At 43.2% G+C, this 23,235-nt stretch overlaps 1 protein-coding gene across 2 annotated transcripts in view; it reads left to right on the top strand.

Moving 5' to 3' along the window:
• The first annotated feature begins 2,247 nt into the window (after nt 1–2,247).
• Nucleotides 2,248–23,235, top strand: part of ERCC6 (ERCC excision repair 6, chromatin remodeling factor) — an 81,536-nt gene continuing 60,548 nt past the window's right edge. The window contains exons 1-5 of one of the 2 annotated variants that reach the window (XM_082603926.1): nt 2,248–2,356; nt 7,626–8,057; nt 9,927–10,047; nt 12,002–12,113; nt 16,808–17,528. In XM_082603926.1, coding sequence (XP_082460052.1) covers nt 7,636–8,057; nt 9,927–10,047; nt 12,002–12,113; nt 16,808–17,528 — 1,376 coding nt within the window. In that variant the 5' untranslated portion in view covers nt 2,248–2,356; nt 7,626–7,635. Of the gene's footprint in view, nt 2,357–7,621; nt 8,058–9,926; nt 10,048–12,001; nt 12,114–16,807; nt 17,529–23,235 lie in introns of both variants that reach the window. The other variant, XM_082603925.1, reaches the window with a different exon arrangement.

Raw genomic sequence — 23,235 nt, 5'->3', positions numbered from 1 at the left:
ACCTTACTACTACTTTCAGTCTAGAGGTCAGAGGAAACTTGGCTTAGGGAAAGTATATACAGATTCTTTAGTTAAATACAAATTCATGTGAAAAGCTTTCCTGAATTAATAGTGACTCTACATCATTATGCATTTTCTAAATTAAAGGGATACGAAAAGGATAATTACAATTGTGTGGGGTATGATGCATATCTTGTTTGATGTTCCAGATCCACTCCCCATCTCTCTCTCCCCTGCCCTGTGCTCTAAGATACTGATCTATATAGATGGGCATCAACAGGCTCCCTTGCCCTCTGGCTTCAGTGGTTTTGTCCAATGGGATGCACCAGCAGATGAAATCATGGTGGATAGTGAGGTCTGGGTATTTATCTCCCTAGTCCCCTCCTGCTGAGTGATCACAGGTTTGTGCATTTCTCTGGTCAAGTGGTCTTCTCCACTCAGCTACTCTCTTCTGAACCTGTATCCTCCCATTACCCTCTCAGGCTCAGGGATGGTATAGTAGTTTGGTAGGGCTGCCATACAAAGTACTACAGACTAGGTGGCTTAAACTACAGAACTTAATTTTCTCACAGTTCTGGAGGCCAGAAGTCTGAGACCAAGGTGTCTGCAGGGTTTTCTTCTGAGTCCTCTCTTCTTGGCCTGTAGATGGCTATCTTCTCCCTGTGTCTTCACATGGTCTTTCCTCTGTGTCTGTGTCCTGATCTCCTCTTCTTATAAGGACACCAGTTATATTGGATTAGGGCCCACCCTAATGACCCCATCTTGACTTAAAGGTTTTTAGGGTCTTTAAAGACCAGATCTCCAAATACACATTCTGAGGTACTGGGGCTTAGAATTTCAAATGAACTTGGGGGGATGCAATCTAGCCCATAACAGATGGGAACAGAGGCTCCTGGCCTCTTGCTAGCCCCAGGGTTACTTTGCCATCCTGAGTTGTTTTCCTTAACCCTGCCCACACCTCTGTAAACATTGTTATTAATTCTTCTCAACTACCTAGTCTGAGTGTACCATCTGCTTCCTATCCAAATTCTGAATGATACATAGGGGCTCACCAAAATAATACACATTAAAAAGTGGACCTCATTCTCAGAATGGTTGGAAACCACTATATATCTGGGAGAAACTGCTCTGACATTCAAGCATTAAAACTCATATCTTACCGATGTATTACTATTTTCAATATTTTATTCAAGAGATGACTAGAATTCTTTATTCCTTTTTAATAAAACAAGTTATATTTTGATGTGGGATGGCTCTAGGCATACGTAGATTGGCACTGCTAATAGGAGAGATACAGTGGTATTACTGAGCATTATCAAGTACACTTCCCACCCCCTTTTCCTACCTTCTAACTTCAGGCTTCAAAATGAGTATGGCACTTCCCTACCTAGGCCCCAAAGATCCTTCCCACAGTCACTGCCATTCCCAGAGGGCTTTCTGGCTCTGGTCCCTGGAAAATCCACCCTCTCCCAGAGCAGGAATCCCTGGGCTAAGAAGCTGCTGTATGGTACAGCTGCCACCCATCGTGGGCTACTCCTTCCTCAGGTGTAGCTCAATTTCCTCCCTTTGCTCTGAACCCGTGTGTGAACATTTCGTTTCTGCAAATGTTCCTAGCTAAATTCTCACCTGGCTCAAAATTCTCCTTACCTCTTTGATCGGAGGACAAATATTAAATGACTGGCTCACTAACGCAATCAAGACATTGACATAGGCCCACTATGCACACACACCCACCCCTGCTTGGGGGGTAGGGTGGGGTGTGTGTGTGTGTAGAGCGAAGGGGGGAACAGAGATAAATAAGCCCTATTACGTGCTAACAGCCGTGCCGTTTGACCAAGAGAGGTCACTACGCCTACTGCGCTCGGCTACTGAAATGTGCAGTGCTCAAGCCAGCTCCCTTCCCCAAGCTCACTTTTTTTTGGAGTTCGTGGTGAATGTTAGCACTTACATTCGCACGGCACACTAGTATACGTACCTCTCTCTCTTTTTCTGGAAATATGTCTTTTAATTCTTATAACCGCCTTACTACAGAGGCATTTTTCACCACGAGTGAATCGCTGGTCACAAGCCACAGGTCAGCAGCCTAGGCCACTTTCATACCCGGTTCACAGGTAGAAAGGCGGGGCTGCATTCTTCGCTCAAACCACGTGGTCCCGCCCGCAGTTCAAAATAAACCCTAGAGCCGGCGCATGCGCCGTACGCCCCACGCGCACAAGCCCGTCGGGTCATTGTTGGGGGCGGCGCTTCCTGCGGGCAGAAGACGCACGCGCCGCGGCCCGTCACAGTCCCGGTTGCAAGATTGCTGGCGAAGGCGGCTTCGTCTACGTTTCTGTACGGTTGGCCGCGCGGCCCTGGGGTGAGTGTTCTGGCAGCTGGGTTGAACGTCGGGCGGGAGATGTCTGGGGCCCGCTCGGCCTGTCCAGGCGGCCGGGAAGGAGCCCATCCGCGCGGGCGGCCCGGAGCCGGCCCTCGGGCCGGGCGCTAGCCTCACGCGCCAGCCCACCTGCGGCCGGAAGTGACGCTGCGGGGCGCTCACCTTGGGGGGCCGGGGGTTGTCCCAGCTTCTGGTTCCGCCGCGGGCAGGCGGGCCGGCATCTAAGCATCAACTTTTCGGCTTTGTGTTCGGCCCCCGCGCGCAGGGGCAGCCCGGCCCTGTTTGATCTCGATTAAAACACTGGAGTTGTTATTTGAAAGAGAGAATCGGGGTAAGTAGAAGTCAGGCACTTCAGGCATTGATACAGTAAAGTGGGAGTATGTGAAGGAGGATTGAGCAGTCCGCATATAAGTTCCGTAACAGAAAGATTTCCCACGTAGCATCCATCTTCAGTGCTGTCTCCCTGTTCCAAGCTTCTGTCACTTGTCACCCGTACGTGTCCCAGCATGTCCATGTTGCACTGTTTCCTCCAGTCCATTATACGTACAGTAGTCCAACTGGTCTTTTACAAACATAAATTGGGTCATGCCATTGTCACCCTGTTTAAAACTCTTCGAAGTCACTCCATTACACTTGGAGAAAAATCCAAGTTCATGTTTCCTCAGGCCCTTCGTGTTTCCTCAGGGCCCTTGCCTGCCCCTCCGACTTCACTTATGCCCATTCCCCTCCCCGGCTCTGCATGCATTCAGCCAAACCTCCCAACCAGAATCCAGCTCATCCCACAGAAGCCCCAGTGCTTAAAGAAAGACAATGAAGATATTGTTTTCTCAGATAGTTGAGCCTTGCAGAGTGTTAGGAGATGTTTTGTAGAATTTACACAATAAATGGAGTCTTTATCAGCTCCTTTAACTCTGTTATTCATTTAAAATAAAAGATTTCTCACAATGCAGCCTTCTTCCATTTTTCCAACCACGCCAGCTCTTTCCAGCCTTAGGAATTACATATGCTGTTTCTTTGCAAAATGTTCACTTTTGGCCTGTTAACTCCTATTCATCCTTCAGATGCTGGTTCAAATATCACTTTATCAGAGAGACCTCCCTGACCTCACACCTACCTCTACAATGTCAATTAGGCTCCTCTGTTATTTTGTCATAAAGAATCCTGTACTTTCTTCTTATGGCAGTTACCACAGTTACATTTGTGTGTGTATATAATTTATGTATAAATACATGCTTATACGTAAATATGTATATGTATATATAAAATTCTTAAAATGTGTGTCATTCGCAAGAGCCTCTGAGCTCTATGGGGATAGAAACTAGTTAACCTAGTACATTGCCTGGTGTAATTGACTTACAATAAATATTTTTTTAAAATATATTTATTTATTTGGCTGCACTGGCATGCGGGCTCTTAGTTGCGGCATGCAGGATCTAGTTCCCTGACCAGGGATCGAACCCGGGCCCCCTGCATTGGGAGCATGGACTCTTAACCACTGGACCACCAGGGAAGTCACTCAATAAATATTTACTGAATGTCATACAATTTATTTCACTTTGGAAACTCTTTACCTTCTGAGGAGAGCTTCCTTGTTTTCATCTCTTATTCCCAGGAGACTTGCCCTTTGGTCCATTCTCCAAGTGGCTTCTTGACTCCTTCCTTATTTCTTTTTTCCCTTTTCCCTTCCCTTTCTCCCTCCTTCCCTCCCTCTTCCAGTCCCTTCTGGCTTGTTTTTTAAAAATCTACCCAGGTTGGGCTTCCCTGGTGGCGCAGTGGTTGGGAGTCCGCCTGCCGATGCAGGGGATACGGGTTCGTGCCCCGGTCTGGGAAGATCCCACATGCCATGGAGCGGCTGGGCCCGTGAGCCATGGCTGCTGAGCCTGCGCATCCAGAGCCTGTGCTCCGCAACGGGAGAGGCCACAACAGTGAGAGGCCCGCCTACCATTAAAAAAAAAAAAAAAAAAAAAAAAATCTACCCAGGTTGGACCCCAAGGTCAATTACTCAGCATCTTTACCGCATCCTCTGATTACTTTACTATTCCAGTGATCTCCCTGCCATGGCCTATCGTTAAGTGGATAAGGCCTCTGTTTCCTTCTCTACTCACTTCTTATCCCACTGCAGTCTGGCTTTGTCCCCTTTGCTCCACTAAGGTTTCTTTTACTAAGGTAACTAGCGACCTACTTTCTAAATCCACTGGACCCTTTCTGGTTTCCTTTGGAACTTGCCCTATTATTTTCCATTGTTAACCATTCCCTCTTACTCTTTTTCTATTATTAGAAGTTTTCTCCAAACATTATTATTTTAACCTTTTCTTTGTACTACAGTGTTATTACTTAATATTTTGATGGATTTAATGTCTTTTTTTAACCTGAAAAGGAAATCTTTATATACATACAAATAAGAACAATGAAAACAGAATTGTTAAATTCCAGCTAGTATGAAGACTCTGAGCCAGAATCCTGCTCTCTCTGTTGAAAATGATAGAGTGCCAATCTTATCCTTTCTCCTGAAAATAATCAGAATGGCCCCAAATGGAGGAACTTTCTTACTCTGCTGTTCTCTTTTAACCTTTTCAGTGTTAGCCTCTTCTTAACCCTCTAAAAGGATCTTTGGTACCTGTCACAGCCTTGGGATCCCTGGGGCTGTTTACTCTGCCAGTGCATCCACATCTTGTCCAGATTTCCTCTAGAGCCTAGATTTGCATTTCTGCCTGTGTGCCAGCTGGACATATTACTGCCAGCTCTCCCTGCTTCCCATCTGCTGCTTTTCTGATTCATATTTTTGTGACTGAATTCACGAGTGACTCAGTTGTCCAGACCAGACTTGTTATTTTAGATTCCTCTCTGAACCTTACTTCCTTTCAGCGTGTATGAACACCTTCTGTATATCAGATCCTGGGTCACATGTTCAAATCTCAGTTTGTATGTGTTTTTTGAACTCCAGACCCAGTGCACTGTCCTTTCCTCTGTGCCCACCTGGCCTCTTTTTTTCTCAGAAAGAGAAAAACAGATATTGTATATTAATGCATATATGTGGAACCTAGAAAAATGGTACAGATGAACCGGTTTGTAGGGCAGAAATTAAGACACAGATGTAGAGAACAAACGTATGGACACCAAGGGTGGAAAATGGCGGGGGGTGGTGGTGGTGTGATGGATTGGGATTGACATATATACACTAATATGTATAAAATGGATAACTAATAAGAACCTGCTGTATAAAAAATAAAATAAAATTCAAAAATTCAAAAAAAAATGAATTTACAGAAAAAAATATATATGCCCTTGGTCACAGGGAAACAAGGAAAAAAGGGAAATAGATTCTATATCTTTACTGTTAGAAAAATATCTCAGTGTATATTCCAAACTGACTTGCTCCAAATACTGTAGGTAATGTTAATTTTGAAGACTACATTGATCAAAGATTTTTATTTGAATTAAAGAATTTATTAAGTTCCTAAGATAACTTTCAAAAATTAATTATTTTTTTTGTCTGCGTTGGGTCTTGCGTGCAGGCTTTCTCTAGTTGCGTTGAGCGGGGGCTACTCTTCGTTGTGGTGCACAGGCTTCTCATTGCGGTGGCTTCTCTTGTTTTGGAGCATGGGCTCTAGGCACGCAGGCTTCAGTAGTTGTGGCGTGCGGGCTCACTAGTTGTGGCTCGCAGGCTCTAGAGCGCAGGCTCAGTAGTTGTGGTGCACGGGCTTAGTTGCTCCGCGGCATGTGGGATCTTCCTGGACCAGGGCTCGAACCCATGTCCCCTGCATTGACAGGCGGATTCTTAACCACTGTGCCACCAGGGCAGTCCCCCACCTGGGCTCTTGCCTGTGCCTCTTTTACAGATCTGCCCCTCTGTGTTGTTACTGGCATGCTTCTCCACTAGTGAGCGAGCTGCTTAGGGCAGGATGACACTTAAGTTCCTGGCATCTTTGTATCCTAGTGCTTGGCCACTGGGATCATTTTATTTAATGAGGAATGAGTGGGGCTTGTTGGGGAATTTGTCATCATTTCATTGACATAAAGTTTTAGTGCTGAAAGAAACCTTAGTTTATTCACAGTTAAATAAAAAGAAAAGCTGTCACTTTTTTTTTAATGTATATAAAAGTATTTATTCGATGGAGTTATACAGGCAATATAGTGAACACATTTTCATTCAAGGAGTTCTTGATTTCTTGGAGTAAAATGTGAGAGTTCCCCTTTATTCCTACCTGTTCCTTCTGCTTCCCCCTCCCAATTGTCACGGGTTTAGTTTGTATCTCCAGATCATTTTGAATGCATTCCATACACACAGATGTGGTTACACATTGTTTTCCAATATAAATGTCTTCATACGATGTGACTTTTTTCGTCTTACTTGGCTTTTATATCACTACCATTGAAAATACTTAATGCCTTTAAAAAACTATTTAAAAACATGCTACAATAAATATCTTTATGTATATGTGAGTATTTCTCTGGAATAAGTGCCTAGTAATGTGAATTTTAAATCTTGATAGATATTGCTAAATTGCCTTCCAAAAGAATTTTACTAACTTATGTTCCCACCAGCATTATGTGAAAGTGGATTTTTCTTGCCTCTCCTGGATATTATCAGTCGTCATGTTTTTGCCAGCCTGATGTTGAGAAATGCTATCATGCATTGAAATGGAGTTATTTTTGAGAATATTTTAATTAATCTTCCTCAGATTCTGATTTGAGTGATGCTATTTATTACCTCTTGTTCAGAGTTTCTGCTTTTTGGAGTTCAACCTAAAAGTTTTTAGTGTTAAATGTGTAGAGAATCTCTCTCAAGTCACTAAATCTATACTTTACAGTTGATCTTGCCACTATAATGTAGGTCACTTGTGCCATAATGCAGTGAAGAGGCTAACTTGGAAAGCAGCAGTGAAATTACTTCAGTTGATTTGGAGAAGACTCTGTGGGCATCATTCGGAATTCTGGTTGCCAGCTTTCTTAGCTGGCTACCCCAGTGTCATTTGTTGGTGACACTGCATTTTTTCTTCTTTTTTCTGCTTTTTTTTTTTTTTTTTTTTTTTGGTTAATTTTTCTCAGTTATCAGCACTCAAGAAGATCTATAGCTTGTGCCCTTTTAAGAAAAATACTTGGGAAGTTAAATTTATGTATAATTGGAGGATTATTTCTTGGTTTTTTTAGAAATTGGTCTGCTTTAATTATAAGATATTTACAAAACTATATAAATATCAATTCTATATAACTGAAGGGCTTACTGAAACATTGTTTTCCTTTTAGATAGTCTGTAGAGGATGCCAAATGAGAGAATCCCCCACTCAAGTCAAACTCAGGAGCAAGACTGTTCACAGGGTCAGGATATCAGTGAGAGTGCAGAGGGGACAATCAAGCAGGAAAACGATGGCGACATGGAGCTGGGGGAGAGCCTCCCCTCTTGTTCCCCTGCTAATGGACCCTCCACTTCCGCCAACGGGTATCCCTCGGAACTTCCAAGGAGAGGGCCAGCCCTGCTGCACATCAACAGACATCACATCCAGGCGGTGGAGCCCAGTGCACAGGCCCTGGAGCTGCAGGGTTTGGGTGTGGACGTCTATGACCAGGACGTGCTGGAGCAAGGGGTGCTTCAGCAGGTGGACAGCGCCATTCTTGAGGCCAGCCGCGTGGCCCAGCTTGCCGACGCGGAGAAGGAGTATCGGTCAGTGCTGGACGACCTCATGTGAGTGGACCACCTTCTCTCTGATGATAGAGTTTGTATTTACATATGACGGAGAGATTCAGACAATAGCTGTGGTAGTCCAGAAATTTAGGAGATTTATAGAACCTTTAATTGGAGGATGGGATCAGTAAGGGTGGTCCTTGACCTTGTGTCTAAACCCCAGCCCTTTCGCTCAGAAGTGCTGTACACAGTAGTTAGGGGCTCAGTTCAGTTCACAGCAGCTTGTTTACACATGATGTCCTGGAGAGAGGCACTGTTCTAAGTGCCCCAGATTTTGCAAGCTTGTGCACAGAATGGTTCTCAGGAGAAGTGTTCCTAAAGTTCTGATATGTCCTACTCCAGATACCAGGAACATATCCGCCCCCCCAACCCCCCATCCTATAATTTCTTTCCAGTTTCCTGTGCCTAAACCTAGGGCCAGTCTTTTGGTACCTTTTCAGATTTGCATTTCTAGAAACAGTGAGAAACAACTCCCTGCTTTTCCTTTCTTCTGTTGTACTTTTGACTATAAAGAAAGGTGAAGTCCCATAGAGACTTCACTTGTGCTTTAGAGGAGAAACAGACCTGGGCCGTGTTGCACACAGCACACTGGTTGGGAAGGGGGTGCCCTGGACCTGGGTTGGAAGACGGGGAGGAGGATTGAGTTGAGCTCGCTCTCCGTTGCCACTCTGCCCTCCTTGGCCAGTGTTCTCGGCTGTGTCAGGGAAACAGGAAGGGGAAGGGGAGGACTGGGTGGAGGGGTGGTGTGGTCTCAGGTGGGAGTGGCTGGGGGAAGGGGAGGGAGGCACGTAGAGCTTTTGGCTACCCCGGGGAGGCGCTGTGGTACAGGCAGCTGTTGGCACTTAAAGGGCATGTTTTCTGCTAACAGTTTTCTGGTGTGTTCTTTGGGCCTCTTGAGCAGCAGGTGTTCTCCAATAGTTGTAGTCTGACCTTCAGGTGTGAGGACCTCGATGCCATGTAATGAATACACCTTTTGCATTCGACCTGGGAAATGTATCCACTGCTTGCAGAGGTGACAGAGCAGGGTGCTGCAGAGTCACCTAACACTAGACAGATGGTGACACGTACTGAGACTGCCAGTAACTTGCATTGATAACATCTTTTCTCCTGAAATCCACAAAGGGTACAAACAGCAAATTACACAAGCGTTGAGATTGAATTTGTGTTTTGAAAATTGGGAGTTACAATTCTATGATGTCTATTTTAGGAGCAATGTATTATAAATTGATTCTTTTTCTTTGCACTACAAAGTGTAAAACGACAGCAAATAAGCCATCTAGTCATGCAAAAGAAAAATATTGTCACAGTTGCCTGACCTATATAAGAAGATGTTTAAATATTTTTAGTACTTTTCCAAGCTTTGGGAGACTTCCATAATGGCCTTTAAACACGCATGTATGAGTTGTTGGTAATGGGGTACGCTGTGCATATTTGGGGCAGGGAGTATATGGGAAATCTTTACCTTCCTCTCAGTTTTGCCGTGAACCTAAAACTGCTCTAAAAAATTAACTCTCAAAAGTGTATGCATTTTTTCTTATAAAGGGACAACTTATTGCCTTTTATTTTTGCACAGTCTCTTGAATAGAGTAGACCCTTAAAATGCTTGTAGAATGAATGAATCTGCTTGCAAATGGGAATGAACTGATTAAAATTGGTCAGATTAAAGAAAAACATGAGCAGTCATCTTAGACTTCTAATAACCCTTCAAGTTCTATTAGTGGCCAAAAAGAATATGCATTCTGATTTAGTTTCTTTTGTCTTTTAGTTAATAAGAAGTAAAAGGGACATGTTTTTAGCATTTCTCTCTTCATGTTATTCTATAAAAGATGTTAACAGAGTGGAAAATGGACATTTTATCTTCTTTTTCAGGTCATGTACGACATCCCTAAGGCAAATCAATAAAATTATTGAACAACTTAGCCCTCAAGCTGACAGCAACAAAGACATCAACAGGAAACTAGATTCTGTAAAACGACAGAAGTATAACAAGGTGACTCCAAATAACACACTAAGTTGCATTTTTGCAAAAGTCATTATTTAGGCTCATTTAATATTTAGGAAATAGCTATTCTGAAAAGTACTGGTAAGATGTGAAGCAAATTTATAACAGAAACTTTTGAGTTCCTTTTATACGTTTAATTTTTTGGCTGTTTCCCTTTAACATCCTCTGCTTAAAGAGTGTTTCTAAAAATACGCATATGTACGCATACATACATAACTGAGAAAAAGTTCCTCTTTTAGCTTTGCGTGCCTCCTCACTCGGGTACTTTCATAGTCTCCCTGCGGCACCACTTTCTTTCCCCAGCTTGGGTTCTTGTTTGGCACGCTGGCCTCTCATGTCGTCTCCTTGCCTTGTGTGGACTTGCACTTTTTCCTGCTCAGCTCCTGCTTGCACTGATTGCCTGCGGACGTTTCCCATCGACCCAGCCCTCTCCCCTCACACACTCGTGATCACTGTGCTGAGAGGCTGGCCTTCGGTGTTCAGTCATCACCCAGCCACACTGACCGGGTCCGCACTTAGGGTTGGAGGACTTAAGGGTAGGGAATGTCTGTTACTTATGACATTGTTTTTATGAGGTTTGAAACATTTTTTAGAATTTCTGTACACTTCATGACAATATATTGCAGGAGGAAGAAATGACTAGTTTTGATCATTTTATTGCTGCCATCCGAAGTGACTAGCAGATGGCCTTGTGCTTGCTGTTGATTCAGTGCAGTGAGTAGAGTCCTCACAGCTCTTACTCAGGCTCTACTTGTGGGGTGTGGTTAACCTTGGTTCCTCCTTTTGCTCTCCACTCACCGGTTCATGATCTTCTCCACACACTCTCTCTCACTTAACTCCACAGCAGCAGCCCAAAAGTCAGAGCTCACAGTGGCTTGAGGCAGCCGGGGTCTCCCCAAAGCAGAGAGGCTGCCAATCTATGACCATGGTGTATCTCCCCATTTATTTGCCTTCTTTATTTGCCACCTGGCTTCTCGTGGAGCATGTGAATAGTGGGCTTCTGGTGGGCTGGGGTTTCGAAGAGCAGAGAGGACCAATCCTAGGCCCCTTTAGGTACTGGTCTAACTTGGTTATATATTCCTGTCTTTCTTTAGCAGCTTTTTGCTGTTTAGAGAGAGACTATTCAGAGAGAGGCTGTTTTGTATGAGAGTTTGCTGAGAGAAGAACTGTGAGATACAGTAAAAGGAATTACAAGTCATTACAACATGGTGTTTAGGATGTCCCCTTGCCCCACACTCATGTTTGGCGTTCAAGCATTCTTGACCTTGGGAAAAAGAACCACCTACCACAGGCCTAGTTAATTAGGGAGTCCCTAGGAATGGCCGCATGTCCAAGCTCTGGTGATGTAGAGGGAGACAAGACAAAGGGGGGCCCGGGGAGGACAGAGTAAAAGGGTATATCAAAAGAGATTTTCCCTTTAAGATTTTGTGATTGGGTAGGATACTATAAAGGACAGTCATAAATATGGTAGATTATCAAAGGTGACTGACTTTTTCAACTGTTTGAACATTTGTGTTTGTTTCTTATCCCTACAGCCTATTGACCTCATAGCCATTGGCTGCTAAGGTCAGAAACAGAGAAATTCAGTGACTTACCCAGTGTATAATGGGGAAACCATGTAGAGCAGTTCCACCTCCCAAGTCAGTGGAGAGTCAGTGCGGTGAACTTAGCTGCTCAGGCAAGTAGAGAGCTGTGCCGCCCAGTCAGGAGAGTGGGTGGGGACAGGGATGCTGCCCGATGGACATGTTTGAGGGCTCCTTCCTGCTAGAAAAGTGGCAGTTATTCAAATAAGGTTTTCTGTAGTAATAGTAATATATGGTAGTTCTGTTTTATTTTTATTTTGCTCTTGATTAAAGTTTTTAAAATTTTGCAATGCTGTCGTTTGTATTTAACATTTAATCACTTCATTGCTGTTTTTTGTATTCAATGTCTACAAATTAAGGAACAACAGCTGAAGAAGATCACAGCAAAACAAAAACGTCTCCAGGCTATCCTTGGGGGAGCAGAGGTAAAAGTTGAACTAGATCATGCCAGTCTGGAGGAGGAGGATGCAGGTGAGGATACTGGGGACAGTGTCTCTGTTCTCGAATTGATGCCTGATGCCTCTCGTCAGTGGAGGGTGTCCCTTCAGTTCTGGCCTGGATGTTGGGAAAAATACATTTGTTTACTTAGTGACAAAAGAGATACAGAAAATTTTATTCTCCACACCTGTAGAACCAAATCTATTTTAAGTCTTATGGGGTTTCAGAGAAAGAAAGTAAATTTTTAACTCAGTCTAATGGAGGCTCCTGGTGTGCATTTAGTATTACGTCTAATAAATTAGAAACCTTAACATTCTTTTATAATTGATTTCGTAGACACCTAACATCTTGATTGAATTACGTTTTGTTGACCAAGCATCATCCATCAACATTCATAGAATTGCTTTTAAATATCTTTTGGGGACATATTTGGCAGGCTTTCCAAGCATCAATTCTGTTGTTCAAGAAAGGGCATCTTAATTCAGGTTATTTAATCCATGGCCATGATTTTGTTTATATCACTGATCTGGATGGGCATCTTTTGGGAAACCTTTTGGGATAAGCTCTGAAACAAAATATCTTTGTAGTCAGTGTGTGTGCATGTGTGTTTAGAAATTGTTGGTAGCTGTTCAGTTATTTACTAGTTGAAGTATAGATTTAAACCCTTCCGGCATATATTTTCTACTAATTCCAGAAGTCTATTCAGTAAGACAAGAGAATTGTGAGGATTGAGGCATTGGAAAAAAATAAATATTAGATGTGCTATTAACATCTCGCAGAATCCATTGGGCCTGTGAGGAGTGCTTTCTGTTGCTGAAATGCCATATTTCTCATTGGTAAAAAAAACTACTGTCCTGGTCTGGCTGACTAGAACTTGCTGCTGTCTTTTGCTACCTATTATTTGTTTGGTAAAACTTGGCCCAGGATTAATTGTTACTTCCCCCATCTGAAAACTCCACTTGGCCTGTCTGTAGCAGCTGATACTTCCCTGCCTTCCAGGATCCATGTCTCTCTTCTGGTTTTCCTTTTAGCCTTCTGACCATTTCTGTTTAGTTTTTTTTGACCATCTTTTCTAGGCTTATCTTAAATGTTGATTATTCTCAGAATTCCTTGCTGAGCCCTCTTCTTCTTTTTTATAAATTTATTTATTTATTTATTTTTGGCTGCATTGAGTCTTCATTGTGGTGCACGGGCTTCTCACTGTGGTGGCTTCTCTTGTTGTGGAGCATGGGCTCTAGGGCGCGCGGGCTTCAGTAGTTGTGGCACATGGGCTTAGTTGCTCCGCAGCATGTGGGATCTTCCTGGACCAGGGATCGAACCCGTGTCCCTTGCATTGGCAGGCAGATTCTTAACCACTGTGCCACCAGGGAAGTCCTGAGCTGCCGCCTTCTTATACTACCTCTCCCCAAATAATCTCAGCCATTTCCCTATGGCTTTTGTGGCCGCCTAGGTTCTAGTATCTTATAAATCTGTAGACCTATGGCCTTGCCCTTTTTCTGAACTCCTGGTTCGTATTATCTCTCTCCAGTGGGGCTCCAGCTAACACTTCAGACTCCTGGTCTCTCTTATAACCCTTCCTCCTCCATCCCTTCTGGGATACCCTCCTTCTCTGTGGTGCTCTATGCCCTGTTAGGTGGGGCAGGAGAACAGAGTGTCTAGGCTTTGTGTACCCCAGCTCTGTATTGCTCAGGTATAGACCTTGGCTACATTCTTTAACCTTTCCAAGTCTGCTCTGAGATGGGCATAAGCATAGTAGACCTTCATTTCTTTGCTCACATGCTTCCCTGAGGTTTCCTTTCCCCTGGTCTCCACATAGTGATCCGTTTCCTAATTGTTGTGAGGATTATCTGATTAAAGAATCCTTTCCTGGAATTAGGTGGGATAAACTTTGCAACAGTTGGCTTTGCTCCTCTGATCTGGGTTGAGATGAGGTGCTTCCTATCACCTTTCCTGTTCAGCATTGTACTGGATAGTGTAGTAATGTAAGAAGAGAAATAAAACCATCATTATTTACAGTGTATGTTATTGGTCATATCAAAAATCTGAAAGAATCAATGGGCAGTCTATTGGAATTACCATGTGAATTTAGCAGTGTCACTGGATACAAGGTCAATATATAAAAATCAGTCATATTTCTACATATGAGCAAAAGCAAAAAATAAAATTTAATAAAGATGGCAATTACGATCAAAATCAAATACCTGGAAATGACTCTTAGTAAAAAAGGTAGTTTTCTTCAGCACTCTCTACGTTAAAAACTACAAAATGTCAGTGAAAAATTAAAGAAGGCAAATAAATGGGGAGATACACCATGGTCATAGATTGGCAGATACAGTTCTATCCACTTATAGTTTCAGTGCAACCCCAATATAAATTTCAGGGAGTTTTTTGAGGGAGAGGGTGTAGAGTAGGAAGAGTAGGCTGAGGGTGGGAGGCACTAAACAACCTGATTCTAAAATTTATATAAACATGCATTGGGTCAAGAATGGCCGAGGCAATCTTGAAGAAGAACAAAATATCCAGACTTAATACTAACCTATAGTAATTAAAACACTGTAGTGGCATAAGGATAGACAAACCAATGGGACAGAGTAGAGGGTCCAGCAAACAGACCCTCCCATATGTGGTCACTTGATTTATGACAGATGTGGCAGTACAGTGCTGTGGAGAAGAATCGTCTTTTCACTAAGTGTGCTGGGTTAATCCACATGAAGATAAAGTGAATATTGGCCCATTATACAGTGTACAAAAATAAATTCCAAATGTAGATTTCAATGTTAAGGATAAAACAAAGCTTTTAGGATATAACATAGGAAAACATTTTCATGATCTTGGGGCAAAGATTTAACAAGGCACAAAAATGCTCACTGTAAAGGAGAAGATGTGATAAATGAACTATGTTACAACTAAGATCTTATGTTCGCTGAAAGATAGCATTTAAGAGAGTGAAAAGGCAAGCTGCAGAATGGGAAAAGATGTTTGCAATATCTGTATCAGTCCAGGGACTTGAGTCCAGAATGTATGAAGAACTCCTAGAAATCTTTTTTTTTTTCTTTTAAAGACAGACCACATATGAGAAAAATGGGCAAAAGATTTGAACATTTTCTTCACAATAGGCTACCCAAAAGATCAACAGATCTTACGTAAAGATTCCCTAGTTCATTAGTCACTAGGGAAATACAAATTACAGCCACAAAGTGGTACTACTACATGCCTACCAGCATAGCTAAAGTGGAATGGCAAGAATGTGGACCAGTTGAAACTCTCAAACACTGTTGGTGGAACTTAAAATTGATAGGACCACTTTGGAAATCTGTTTGGTGGTGTCTACTAAAGCTTAATATACCCAAAGAATTATATACATACATCACCAAAGAATGTGTACCGGAATACTCACAGCAACATTATTCCTAGTAGCCCAAACCTGGAAACTACCCAAATGTCCAGTAACACTAGAATGGAAAAAATGTAGTAGAGTTATAATAGAATACTAACAGCGATGAGAATCAACAAATTGCAATTATATTCAGTAGTAAGTGTGACTCACACAAGCATAATGTTGAACAACAGAAACCAGATACAAGTACAGACATTCCCATTTCCATTAAGTTGAAAGCCAGGTACAACTTGTCTACCGTGTTAATAGGTCAGTCAGTATCTTGTGGGGTAGAAGCTGGGAGGCACCATGAAGGGCATATCTGGGCGTCCTAGTAATTTATGCTTCCTGATCTGGATGCTGGTGTTATGGGTTTGTTTTTTTTCTGAAAATTCACTGAGCTGTACACTTAGGATTTGTGCACTTTCTGATGTATGTTTTTCTTCAGTGCACATTTAATGAAAAACTGCACTGTGCTGTTATTGGCCTACAAGAAATACAGATTTTAGAATATGGATTCCTTCCTGTTAAGCCTTTACTTCTTTTGGTATTTTGGCTATGGGTAAAGTAATTTTGCTAGAGATTAATTTCAACTAATGAAAGAGGGATGATTTCTGGGTGGCTTTCTATTATGGCATAACTTCCAGCTTTAGTTCATCCCTTTAGTCAGTTAACTTCACACGTCTAACACGGTGCTGTTTAGTGGACCTTTTTGCAATAGTGGAAATGCTGTCTGTGTTGTCCATTATGGTAGCCTTTAGCCACATGTGGCTATTGAGTGCTTGAAATGTGGCCAGTACCACCGAGAGAATGAGTTTTCAACGTAAATTTAAGTAGCCACATGGTGACTCTCCTATTGGGCAGTCCAGAGGCAGCATTTATGTTTTACCTATTTAGATTCATGCTGATTCTTCAGATGTCTGTTTTCAGTTCTGCTCTCTCTTGTATTTAAGTCCATCTGAATGCTGGTATTAGTAGTGACGTGGAAACTTGGAGGATTGCTTCCTCAAGGGCAGTTGATAATGAAACATGGTAAAATTTCTCTCTCAGTATGTTACATACGACTGGGTCTGTCTTTGGATGCACGGAAAGTATATTGATAATGCAGTGTTTTGGGAAAAGTTACTGAGAAGTTACCTTTTTGAATAGGAGTATACTAAATGCGGCATGAATGCTATAGTAAATTTCACTCTGTTCTTCATATACACTATACTTTAGTATGTCATCTACTTTCGTACGTCAGTGATTTTTTTTTCTTTTTTTTAATTTATGTATTGAGTAGTGCACATATCCATTGTTCTCCTGGAAAGTTTTGTGCTAGTGCCCAACGTGTTGTCATCCCTCTTTTCAGAAGCAGGGCCGTCCTGCCTCGGCAGCATGCTCATGCCCGTTCAGGAGACTGCTTGGGAAGAGCTCGTCCGCACTGGCCAGATGACACCTTTTGGTACCCAGATCCCTCAGAAGCAGGAGAAAAAGCCCAGAAAACTAATGCTCAACGAAGCATCAGATTTTGAAAAGTATTTGGCAGATCAAGCACAACTGTCCTTTGAAAGAAAGAAGCAAACTTGTAATAAAAGAGCAACTAAAAGAGCCCCGGCCTCGGTCCCTTCTGAGCTGAGCTCAACACTGAGTGAAAACAAACCAGAGAAGAGAGGCAAAGTTCTCTCGAAAACAGATAAGCGCTTGAACAAACACATCAAGAAACTCCAGAAGAGGGCTCTTCAGTTCCAGGGGCAGGTGGGATTGCTAAAGGGAAAGAAACCCTTGGAGTGTGGTGTGAGGCCAAAGGCAGAGGGAGACTCTGAGGGTGAAGTGTCCGAGTACTTGCCCACGGACGAGGAGCTGGAGGAGGCGGCAGAGGCTGACCTGTCCGGGGAAGGCACCGACTGTGACCGGAGACGGGTGCTCAGTCGCCAGAAACGGCAGAAGAAAGTCACAGTGCAGGAGATTGATGATGACTTATTTCCAAGTTCTGGGGAAGAAGCTGAAGCCGCAGGAGGAGGAGGAGGAGGTCGGAAAGTAGTGAGATGCCGAGATGATGGAGATGAAGATTATTATAAGCAGCGGTTAAGGTCAGTCTCCAGGGATTGTACTGCTTGCTTTATCGTAGGTGGTAGGTTTATTAATAAATAAGTGTTCTAGTCTAGCGTAATATATTAGACCTCCATTCATCCAAAGGTTGGACTTCCTGCAACCTTAGTCTGCTAGAACCATCAGAGCCCCTGAGTCCTCGATGGAGCTGATGCAAGATGCTTCTACTTCGGGGTCTTCATTGAGATTTGAGGGCAAGTCTAAGAAGAAAAGCTTGGGGGGGGGGGCTGGGCAAGAGGCATGCCTAGGACTAAAGCAGGAGCTGTGTGGCTTCACACGGAGAGTGGGTGCCCTGCCACAAGGGGCAGGAGGAGGTTGGCTTGTGTAGTGTATGTTGGGTGAAAGTAATTTTAGGAGACTTTCCTTCAAAAAGCTGAAATTTAAGTTTTAGTGTATGAAAGAATAAGCTTGCTTTCATAAATCCCTCCTTCTTTGTCTTGAAAAAGTAGTTCTCTACAGAATTTCAACGATACCGTGCCAGAAATGGGCTTCCTATGCCCAGCATACCCTTCCTGTGCCCTGTCTTTTTTTATGCTAGAGACTAACTTTGACTTCTTATTTCTGTGAATTTGTCAGTGTCTGATGTAAGTAAGTAAAAGGAAGGTGAACACGTTTTTGTTTTTGTTTTTTGAGGTACGCGGGCCTCTCACTGTTGTGGCCTCTCCCGTTGCGGAGCACAGGCTCCAGATGCGCAGGCTCAGCGGCCATGGCTCACGGGCCTAGCCTCTCCGTGGCATGTGGGATCTTCCCGGACCGGGGCACGAACCTGCGTCCCCTGCATCGGCAGGCGGACTCTCAACCGCTGCGCCACCAGGGAAGCCCCAGATTACTTTTTTAATACTTGCTCCCAGGGTGGCTTTTTTCCCCAGTCCTCAACAGTTTTTTCTTGTTTCTCAGTGTAGGGAGACCTAGTTTATTATAATTCTTGTAGCTTTCCACTGACCTTTGCGAATGAAGATTGACCTGATATTCTTTTCTTCTGTTATTTAGAACTGCTGATGCCCTACAACCAGACTGCCACATACATCCTTTTAGAAGTAGATGCAGCATAGTTCTTTTCACCAATGATTTAAGTACCTGCAACCTAAGTCCAGGTCTTTAAGAGAGCTGTTACATTCTCACTGTGGTAGTACATTATGCAGCAAGATAGATTTGAGGAGGGGCTTAATGTTGGTCATTTCTCATTGTAACTTGCACATTTGATATTTGTAAAGTTGTCTGAACAGTGAGTGGCATCAGTCTTTTTCTTAACTATTGTAGAGAATTAATAAAAGTGTTAATCTCAACATTGATTATAAGTGGAGTGAATAAATTGAGTCAATATTAAATATATTTTAAGTATATCAGTATTTTGATCAAGAGCAGTTATTTTGATTGAATTTTAAATACAAGTTTAGTTTAAATTCACGGCAATAAGTTTTTCTTAATAATGTTAAGATTGTAAAACTGTTATTTCCAAAGCCATATTAGAAGCCAGTTTTTTGCTCCAGTTATAGTAAAATCTCAAATGAATTTCAGAAATATCAATAACTCTAATTGCCACCAAAATACTATAGCTCTTAAAATTTTATAGCTACAGTTATTAAGGTAGATAATTGTTAAACTGCGGATATCCACATTGAAATGTTTATACTGCATCTCCTTTGGTACCCTTTGGATTGGGGGGATGTTAAAAGAAAATAAAATGCTCAGGATTGAGAAGCATATTAAGAATATTTTAAAACTGCCAGTCACTGTATACTTTGTTATTTCTTGTTGTTGATCTTTGTAGACAGAATGAAATTGTAATGGTATCCCCTTGAGTGAAGAAAAACACTTTAGGATTTCTTATCTTAGCAGTGATTTGTTGATGGATAAGAAGAATAAAGCCCTATATAGTTTACAACATAGAAAATGAGTTTTTCCTAATGGTTAGAATTTAGGAATATGTACCCACGGTAGGTACCTTTTGGACTTAAATATGTGTTGGTTATAGCCCTGTTAATTATAATGCTGTTTTGAACCCTTAGAAGTGAAAGTGGGTGACTCCTAGACATCTCACCCCCTTTATTCTCTCAACTTGGAGAGTCTTAGGTCTTTCATTAGCTCTAGATTAGTCGTAACTAGGTGTCTTTGGTTTTAGCTGACGCTCAGTGGGAATTTCCTGTTAGGCCTTTTCTACAGCTTAACCTTTTCTGCATCTGGATAGTAGATGATCCTGCTTTCTCTGACTTAGCCCAAGACCTCAGATCGGTCTTGGAAGTTTTAACCATCTTACAAAATGCCTGTGTATTTTGCCTTTCCAACATTTTTATCCTGCTTTCTTCTCTGTTCTGTTGCATTTGGAGGCTGTCTCCTCAATGGTGTTCCCTGATTTTCATACCTTTGATAATGTACCGTGATGGATGGGCCACTTCTTAGAAGCAAATATTCTGTCGTTTCTTATTCATGTCAATGCTAACAGATCTTACAAAGCATCCATTATTTTTTATTTTAATTTTGGGGTACTCACGTTTCTATTAGGATATGGCTGTCAGTTGTGAGGTCTTCCTTAAAATCTATTGCTGCTTTAGAAAGCTAGGGTCTGGGAGCTCCAGGTGCCAAACACTTAACAGAAATAGCACACATTCAGTGCTGGGTGATATGCATCCCTGGTGAGCCCAGAGTGGCCTAGAAGACCAAACATTTCATATGTGCACCTTTCCCCACCAGGTGATCAGAGATCTGCAATCCTGGTTCCCTCAGTGTAGTTGGTTCATTTTCCAATTGAGATGTGAGGTCATCTCCATTGCTTCATCTTTGCTGTCACTGCATGAATGCACATCTCCATTTTAGGACTGGCGTCTAGGGGTTCCTGTGAGGAATCTGCAGTCTTTCAGGGGACGTGGGCACAGATGGGACCTAACCAGTGTGCAGGGCATAATGAAATCAGGCTGAGGTATTTGGGGAAGATTTTGTGGAGGAGGTTCATCCCAGCACTGGGCCTGGTCTGTTGGGTCATTCAGATATGTTGATATGGACCTGAGGATGCAGGTTAAAACTTGCCACATTTACCCCCGAACTTCAGGTGCATCACTGAACAAGAAAATACTTGCATTGCTTTGGGGGCACGTTGTTTCCTCAAGGGTCCGTTTGGGTTGCTTTGGGTATTGGCATGGTGGCCGTGGTCTGCAGAGAAGTCCGGTTGCTAAGCTGCCACTTCAAGACAGGGAGGGCACAAGCCCTTGCTTTGCCAGGCAGCTCCCACCTTTGGCAGTGGTAATCTGTTCCGGGGAGACTGAGGCCTGTTTGGCTTCCCTGGGAAAGAGTGCCGCAATCTGTTGGTGATGTCTGCCTTGGCACGGGGACAACAGGGGGAAGCAAGCAACATGCTAACTGTTTGCCAACAGTGAGATATAACAAACAAAAAATGTCACCAACTCTTGCCTCTTTCCCCAGCAGTGGACGTACTGCTTGGGTCGGACTTGGAGTGTAGGTCCGTTGACACCCCAAGTGAGAGGATGCACTTCCAAATAAGGTCTGTCTCCTGCTGGCACGACTAGGGAGAACATTTATAATTTGACTTAAACGTATACTCTGAAACTTTCCTTTCTATTTCCATTTGCCAGCCATTATTGCTTAAGTTGCTAACCTAACAGCTGTATTTCTTTGGCAATGAGCATAGACTAAGGCAAAGATTCCCAGCCCATGGGCTGATCCTGCAGAATCACTGGGGGCTCCACCATTGGAGGTGCTGATTCAAAAAGTGTATGTGGGACTACCAGGTGGTAATTTAAAAAGGCTTTCCCAGGTGATTCTGATGCACTGGCATGTTTGGGAACTACTTTGATATATATAAGTGGACTTTTATATACTCTTTTCCTTTCTGAGGCTGTAAGTTTTGGCAGACTGAGTTTTTGTATATCATTTTCTCTAAACTTTTATGTACCTTGCACAATTGTGTTTACATAGGAGAGGGCCTGGGGAGGAGCTTTGGGGCCAGTTTATTCAGCTCAGTGCTGTGTATAATAGTTCATCAGGTTCTTACCAGGCTGTGTGCTTGAGAATCCCCTGGGGAGCACCTTTAGGGCTCAGCCCGGAGCAGCAGGAGCTGGGCACTGCACTTGGGCTTTGAGCTCCCACTAATTCTGAGGTGAGGTTGGTAGCATTCTTCTGTATCAGAGGCCCTTACGATGTTCCCATTTAGGAAACCTTTGAGGAGGTTGGAAAGAATTGTTGGTAAAGGTGTTGGGGTTTGAGGATGTAATGCTCAACTCTAGCCCGAAGTTAGCTTGGTATTGCTGCTGGGATAAATCACCACCACCCCCATCCTCAATCAGTGGAACAGTAGAATTTAGAAACAGACTTCAGTAGGTGGTGCCTGAGTCTCCTCAGATTATCTGGTACTTTGGGCCAAGCTGCTGAGATCACAGCCTGAAATGGATTTGAATTGGTACCTCCAGATAGTTTGAAGGCTTCCCATACCCTACCCCTGACCTTTCACTTTTGATAATTCCTTGTTTTTTTATAGTGAAATTGTGATAATATTAAGATAGAAAAAAATACCTACACCTCTATTTTTTAATTTTTCTATATTTCATTCCAGCCTTTGATCCTATGCATATATATCTTTCAGTTGTTCTAATTATAGTAGGCTGCACAAACACTTTATCTTGGCCCTTTCAGGGGGATCAGTTTGCCCATGATGTCACTGGTTAAGAGCTGGGATTTGAAGCCAGCACTGGGTTGTGTAAATGGCAGTTTCCTTTCATTTGTGGAATTGGGTGGAATGGGCAGTACCTATGTGTAGCCACATGGTGGTGCCAAGAATCAGGACATAGCTGCCCCTACCTCCCTGGGCTGGAGACCAAACCCCAGACCCAAGTCAGCTGGGTGAAGATTTGGGGAGATTGCTAGGGACTCTAGAAAACTTGACTGATCTGGTGTGGATGGGCATAGTAGCATTTGCCTCGTGGTGTGGTGTAACCTGCGTCTGTAGTCATGACACCAGTTGATGTAACTGGCTTCTAATACAGTTTTGTCGTTAGAGGTTTTTCTTTTCTTTTGCCCCATTTTGAACTTTATTTACCGTGAATAACTTTGAGTTAAAAAAGGTCAGGGCTTCCCTGGTGGCGCAGAGGTTGAGAGTCCGCCTGCTGATGCAGGGGACACGGGTTCGTGCCCCGGTCCAGGAAGATTCCACATGCCGCGGAGCGGCTGGGCCCGTGAGCCATGGCCACTGAGCCTGCGCGTCTGGAGCCTGTGCTCCGCAACGGGAGAGGCCACAACAGTGAGAGGCCCGCGTACCGCAAAAAAAAAAAAAAAAAAGTCAGATGGCTCCATTCATTGTGTAAATCTTACCGAGTATCTTCTAAGCCTCCGTAAGACTTAATTATCTGGGAAAATGGTATCTTCATCACCCTCTCCCTTGAGCACTGTGGCTTCTGTGGCCAGGGGCGAGTTGGATCCTGGTTTGGAGGGTTTAGCTGTATACATGCATAGTTCTAGGCAGGGAAGGCTGTCGGTATTTTCAGATGCCGAAATGAGTAAAGCTGAGGAGGATAAATGTTGAAAAACGTCTCTTGGATTTGAAATTTGGAGGCCCTGAGCAAGGGTGGTATCCGTGGGGGGGGGAGGAGGTTGTTATGAGAACTAAGATAGCTGACATTAGTGAATGCTTACCACTTGACAGTGCTTCACTTTATGTGGATCTATTGGCTTAGTCCTCAC

This window comes from Mesoplodon mirus (assembly GCF_964341445.2).
Source record: "Mesoplodon mirus genome assembly, chromosome: 2".
In the NCBI taxonomy this organism is placed as follows: Eukaryota; Metazoa; Chordata; class Mammalia; order Artiodactyla; family Ziphiidae; genus Mesoplodon; species Mesoplodon mirus.
Note: the sequence above shows the minus strand (reverse complement) of the source record. Positions and strands in the feature narration are given on the sequence as shown.